The 6504-nt window shown below is 52.1% G+C and overlaps 1 protein-coding gene across 1 annotated transcript in view; it reads left to right on the top strand.

Moving 5' to 3' along the window:
* Positions 1-6504, top strand: part of SLC44A2 (solute carrier family 44 (choline transporter), member 2) — a 21467-nt gene that overhangs the window by 9961 nt on the left and 5002 nt on the right. Inside the window, exons 9-18 of the mRNA XM_011954839.1 lie at positions 1412-1543; positions 1630-1729; positions 1818-1910; positions 2086-2170; positions 2969-3231; positions 3307-3401; positions 4293-4396; positions 4505-4578; positions 4672-4742; positions 4876-4964. Coding sequence (XP_011810229.1) covers positions 1412-1543; positions 1630-1729; positions 1818-1910; positions 2086-2170; positions 2969-3231; positions 3307-3401; positions 4293-4396; positions 4505-4578; positions 4672-4742; positions 4876-4964 — 1106 coding nt within the window. The remainder of the gene's footprint in view (positions 1-1411; positions 1544-1629; positions 1730-1817; positions 1911-2085; positions 2171-2968; positions 3232-3306; positions 3402-4292; positions 4397-4504; positions 4579-4671; positions 4743-4875; positions 4965-6504) is intronic.

Here is a 6504-nt window from a genome sequence, read left to right as displayed (position 1 = left end):
CTGCACTCCAGCCCGGGCGACAGAGCAAGACTGCGTCTCAAAAAAAAAAAAAAAAAAATTAGCTGTATGCACCTGTAGTCTGAGCGACTTGGGAGGCTGAGGTGGGAGAATAGCTTGAGCCTAGGAAGCTGGGGCTACAATGAGCTATGATGGCACCACTGCAGTCCAGCCTGTATGACAGAGGTAGACCCTGTCTTAAAGTCATAGTAATATACTCAATACAACCAAAAAAATAGTGGTTTCTAGCTGGGTGTTGGCATTTTAGGTAGCTTGATTTTTTTTTTTACTTTATCTCCCAAAGTGCTGCGATTATAAGCATGAGCCACCACACCATGCCTGTCTTTTTTTTTTTTTCGAAACGGAGTCTCACCCTGTCACCCAGGCTGGAGTGCAGTGCAGTGGCGCACACTGCAACTTCTCCTTCCCGGGTTGGAGTGATTCTCCTGCCTCAGCCTCCCAAGTAGCTGGGACTCAGGCATGTGCCACCATGCCCAGCTAATTTTTTGTATGTTTAGTAGAGACAGGGTTTCATGGTGTTAGCCAGGATGGTCTCGATCTCCTGACCTTATGATCCACCTGCCTTGGCCTTCCAAAGTACTGGGATTATAGGTGTGAGCCACTGCGCCTGGCCAAGCCTGTCTTTATTTTATAATTATAGTTTGCAAGCTAAGAAGAATGCTAAAAATTTCTAATGCTGCTCTACATATTAATAGCTAGGCCACTCCCATGAATCACTGTTATAAGGTGGCGAGGGGATCAGAGAGAGGTCTTAGCCATGCAGCATCCTGACACCTGCTCATTCATTCATTCATTAAACAGCTATCCTGGCTGGGCATGGTGGCTCACGCCTGTAATCTCAGTACTTTGGGAGGCTGAGGTGGGCGGATCACCTGAGGTCAGGAGCTGGAGACCATCCCGGCCAACATGGCAAAACCCTGTCTCTACTAAAAAATACAAAAATTAGCTGGGCATGGTAGCGGGCACTTGTAATCCCAGCTACTCGGGAGGCTGAGGCAGGGAGAATCTCTTGAACCCTGGAGGTGGAGGTTGTAGTGAGCCCAGATCATGCTGCTGCACTCCAGCCTGGGTGACAGAGTGAGCCTCTGTCTCAACAAAAAGAGAAGTTAGACCATGGCAGCACATGATTATGATTCCAAGTAGGGGGAAAGGGTTCTGGGAGGTCTCCTGTGAAGGTGACACTTGGGCAGAGACCTAAAGATGTGTGGGATCCAGCCATGGGGAGAGAATGCCCCAGGCGGTGGAAACTGCAAGTGTAAAGTCCCTGAGGCAGGGGCTAGAAAAGGCAGCCTCTCAGCCTTGATGTTTGCTTCTGTTAAATGCGGGCAGTTGTAGCGCTTTGCAAAGTTGCAGGAGGCATTGGTGGACTGAGCTTGTGGTTTCCCCCATGCAGGAATATTTCACTGCTACGTGGAGTACTCCCGACTGCGTGGTGAGGCTGGCTCTGATGTCTCTTTGGTGGACCTCGGCTTTCAGACGGATTTCCGGGTGTACCTGCACTTACGGCAGACCTGGTTGGCCTTTAGTGAGTCACAGTCTCCCAATCCTGCCCCCACATGAGGCCTTGGAGGGAGTGGGGACCCCAGGCGGCTCAGCCTTTGCCCTTTGCAGTGATCATTCTGAGTATCCTTGAAGTCATTATCATCTTGCTGCTCATCTTTCTCCGGAAGAGAATTCTCATCGCGATTGCACTCATCAAAGAAGCCAGCAGGTGGGGGCCAGGGTGCCAGGGGTCAGGATGGAGCCGTCCCTAGAGTTGTGTCTTTTGCCCTGATGCCTGTGTCTCTGCTCCTCCCTAGGGCTGTGGGATATGTCATGTGCTCCTTGCTCTACCCACTGGTCACCTTCTTCTTGCTGTGCCTCTGCATCGCCTACTGGGCCAGCACTGCTGTGTATCCACCCCCAGACACCCATCTCCGACCCTGGGGATGGCTGAAGACCAACTTTGCCCAGAAGTGACCTGCATCTTAGGGACAGGGCTGGAAACTGGTGGGATAATGGATTCTTTCCCACGAAAGTCCCTGGGGTCCTCAGTCCTAGACCTCTGCTTCCTTAATGAACCTCCAGCTTCCTGTCCACTTCCAATGAAGCGGTCTATAAGATCTTTGATGATAGCTCCTGCTCACTTACTGCAAAAACCTGCAACCCAGAGGTGGGCGTCCCCAGGGTGGGGAGGGCAGGTGTTGCCCCAGAAGGCCCCGGATGATTTTAAACCTCTCATTTCCCCTTGGAGGTTCAGCAAGCAATTGGCTCCTGTTGCATGTCCTGTGCTGGGTGTGGGGGAGGACGCACGGTGGGGAAGAGACTCTCTAACTGGATTGAACAACTTCCCAGGACAACCTGGCTTCCTCTCTTCAACTTGCCCTGGCCTTCACCCTGGGTGCTAAATCACCCATTTTTCCCTCCTTCCTTTTTTTTTTTTTATGAGACAGAGTCTCACTCTGTTGCCAGGCTGGAGTGAAGTGGCATGATCTCAGCTCCCTGCAACTTCCAACTCCCTGGTTCAAGCAATTCTCCTGCCTCAGCCTCCCGAGTAGCTGGGATTACAGGCACACACCAGCATGCCAGGCTAATTTTTGTATTTTTAGTAGAGACAGCGTTTCACCATGTTGGTCAGGATGGTCTCAATCTCCTAACCTTGTGATCCACCCGCCTCTGCCTCTCAAAGTGCTGGGATTACAGGCATGAGCCACCTCGTCCGGCCCATTTTTCCCCATTTCATTTCCTGTCTCCATTCCCTCTTCTTGACCCCAGTGATGGCCACTTCTTGTTTCTAGAATTCCTTCCTTTGCACAAGCTGTGTTCCAAACCCTTAGTTCCTTCACTTAACTCTGATCCTTATGTCTCCTGTCCTACCTCATGGTTTTCCTGGCCCCACACCTGATGCTCAGAGCCCACTGTGAACTCCTGGCGCCTCTTTTTGGACTCGGTTCTCCCTTCTCTCCCACAGACCTTCCCCTCCTCCAATGAGTCCCGCCTATGCCCCAATGCCCGTTGCCAGTTCGCCTTCTATGGTGGTGAGTCAGGCTACCACCGGGCCCTGCTGGGCCTGCAGATCTTTAATGCCTTCATGTTCTTCTGGTTGGCCAACTTCGTGCTGGCTCTGGGTCAGGTCACACTGGCCGGGGCCTTTGCCTCCTACTACTGGGCCCTGCGCAAGCCGGACGACCTGCCGGCCTTCCCGCTCTTCTCTGCCTTTGGCCGGGCGCTCAGGTAGGCTGGCGTTGTGGGCAGGATGGGGTGGAGGACAAGGCCTGGCCCAGCCACCGACCACCCCTCGCCCCGCAGGTACCACACAGGCTCCCTGGCCTTTGGCGCGCTCATCCTGGCCATTGTGCAGATCATTCGTGTGATACTCGAGTACCTGGATCAGCGGCTGAAAGGTACCGCCCACCCACGGCTCGCATTAGCTCCTGTTGGGGGACGAGGCTGAATAGCAAACCAGGATTGGTTCTTGCCCGGAGGTGGGCGGTGACAAGATCATAGAGCAGTGATGGGTTTTTGTCTATGCGGCGGGGGAGCTCAGGAGTTGGCGTGATTGGTTCCTGCGATGGAGGAACAAACCAGAGAACCTACTGGGTGGAATTCTTGCTGTTGAGGGGACAGGCCCAAGAGGCCTGGCCCACCGTTGGTTATTGCTAGAGTGAATTGGAGTGGGATATATTTGCGCTGAAGGAAGCAGGAATAAAACTGGTTTATTAGCTGAGCGCCATGACTCACGCCTATAATCCCAGCACTTTGGGAGGCTGAGGCGAGCGGATCACCTGAGGTCAGGAGACCAGCCTGGCCAACATGGTGAAACCCCGTCTCTACTACAAATACAAAAATTAGCCAGCCGTGGTGGTGTGCGCGTCTGTAGTCCCAGCTACTCGGGAGGCTGAGAGAGGAGAATCACTTGAACCCCGGAGGTGGAGGTTGCAGTGAGCCGAGATTGAGCGACTGTACTTCAGCCTGGGAAACAGAGCGAGACTCCATTTCAAAAAAAAGAAAAAAAAAACAAAACTGGTTTATTTTTCTTAGAGGAAGGGCTGTGGGGCTGGGATTGATTGTACTTTGCTTTAGAGACAGGATCTCTCTCTGTGGTCCAGGCTGGAGTGCAGTGGCACCATCATGGCTCACTGCGGTCTCAAACTCCTGGGCTCAAGTCCCTGTCTCTTTGACAGCATGGACTCAGGAGACCTGGACATTGGCAAGTGTGTGTGATAGGGAAGAGGGGATCCCTTCCAAGTTAGGCGGTGTCCCCTCACTTCTGCATCCTTTCCCTTGTCTTCCAGCCGTAGAGAACAAGTTTGCCAAGTGCCTCATGACCTGTCTCAAATGCTGCTTCTGGTGCCTGGAGAAGTTCATCAAATTCCTCAATAGGAATGCCTACATCATGGTGAGTGGGCCTGGGACCCCCAACCAACCCACCAGCTCCTGCTGGGTGAGAGGACCACCCCCCATGCCCACCCAGTGGGTCTGATCTCTCCCTGTCATTCTCCTCCAGATTGCTATCTACGGCACCAATTTCTGCACCTCGGCCAGGAATGCCTTCTTCCTGCTCATGAGAAACATCATCAGGTCAGGAATCAGCACCATCTTCCTCCTGCCACCTCCCTCTTCCCCTAGTCCCTGAAGCCAGCATTAACACTTGCCCCTCACTGTCCCCTGCAGAGTGGCTGTCCTGGACAAAGTTACTGACTTCCTCTTCCTGTTGGGCAAACTTTTGATCGTTGGCAGTGTGGGTGAGTGCCGCCCACCTCGCCTCTCAGAGTGTGGGAGCCTGATTTCTGTCTTCTGTGATGGGTGTCATCTTCTTAGGAGGCTGTTTCCTATATCCAGAACCCTTCACCATCTTGCTTTCTTCTCCTTCTCCAGGGATCCTGGCTTTCTTCTTCTTCACCCACCGTATCAGGATCGTGCAGGATACAGCACCACCCCTCAATTATTACTGGGTTCCTATACTGGTATGGACCTCTGGGGAGAGACGGGGGTTTGGGAAGAAAGAGGTGTTGGGATTTGCTTGGTCTTCTTTGACTAGATAAATGTGGATAGAGGTCAGAGGTGGGGAATTGATTATTTATTCAGACCACAAACTTTTTGTTAGTTTTTGCATCAGAGTCTTGCCCTGTTGCCCTGACTGGAGTGCAGTTGTGCAATCTTGGCTCACTGCAACCTTTGCCTGCTGGGTTCAAGCGAATTTTCAAGCTTCTGCCTCCCGAGTAGCTGGGATTACAGGCGCCTGCCCCCACACCTGGCTAATTTTTGTATATTTATTTTTTAATTTTAATTTAATTTAATTTAATCTTTTTTTTTTCTTTTTTGAGACAGACTCACTCTGTTGCCCAGGTTGGAGTGCAGTGAAACGATCTTGGCTCACTGAAACCTCTACCTCCCTAGTTCAAGCGATTCTCATGCCTCAGCCTGTTGATTAGCTGGGATTACAGGCACACACCACCACACCTGGCTAATTTTTTTTGTTTTTTTGAGACAGAGTTTCACTCTTGTTGCCCAGGCTGGAGTGCAATGGGGTGATCTCGGCTCACTACAACCTCCACCTCCCGGGTTCAAGCAATTCTCCTGCCTCAGCCTCCTGAGTAGCTGGGATTACAGGCATGCGCCATCACGTGTGACTAATTTTATATTTTTAGTAGAGACGGGGTTTCTCCATGTTGGTCAGGCTGGTCTTGTACTCCCAACCTCAGGTGATCCGCCCACCTCGGCCTCCCACAGTGCTGGGATTATGGGCATGAGCCATCACACCCGGCTAATTTTTGTATATTTAATAGAGATGGGGGTTTCACCATGTTGGCTGGGATGGTCTCAAACTCCTGACCTCAAGTGATCCGCCCGCCTCGGGCTCACAGAGTGCTGGGATTGCAGGTGTGACCCACCACCCCCGACCTCGGACCACAGACATTATTGAGCACCTACTGTGTATTTGGCATCGAGGTGGGAGGCTTCCCTCTAAAGGCCTTAGAGTTTGGGGGTAAACAGATATTCCTCCATAATGATATTGGTGAATGTATGATTGCAGACTGGGATACGCCACTAGTACGTATACCACAGGGAACTGTTTGAACCTGTGGTGGAGGATCTGGGCAGGTGTGGGGGTCCAGGTGGTGCCATGCAGGTGATGTTGGATCCGAGATCTGAAGCTGTAGGCAATATCTAGGCAGAGGGAATGGCAAGTACAGTGGCCCTGAGGTGCGAGTGTGCCAGGAACAGTAAGGAAAGCAGTGGGTCTGATGTGGAAGGAGTAAAGAAGTGGAGATAGGGACCGGGTGCGGTGGCTCACACCTGTAATCCCAGCACTTTGGGAGGCTGAGACAGGTGGATCACTTGAGGTCAGGAGTTTGAGACTAGCCTGGCCAGCATGGCGAAACTCCATCTCTATAAAAAAAATACAAAAATTAGCCAGGTGTGGTTGCAGGCGCCTGTAATCCCAGCTACTCGGGAGGCTGAGGCAGGAGAATTGCTTGAACCTGGGAGGCAGAGGTTGCAGTA

Source organism: Colobus angolensis, unplaced genomic scaffold (assembly GCF_000951035.1).
Source record: "Colobus angolensis palliatus isolate OR3802 unplaced genomic scaffold, Cang.pa_1.0 Scaffold39, whole genome shotgun sequence".
Classification (NCBI taxonomy): domain Eukaryota; kingdom Metazoa; phylum Chordata; class Mammalia; order Primates; family Cercopithecidae; genus Colobus; species Colobus angolensis.
This window is presented reverse-complemented; position numbering and strand designations above follow the sequence as displayed.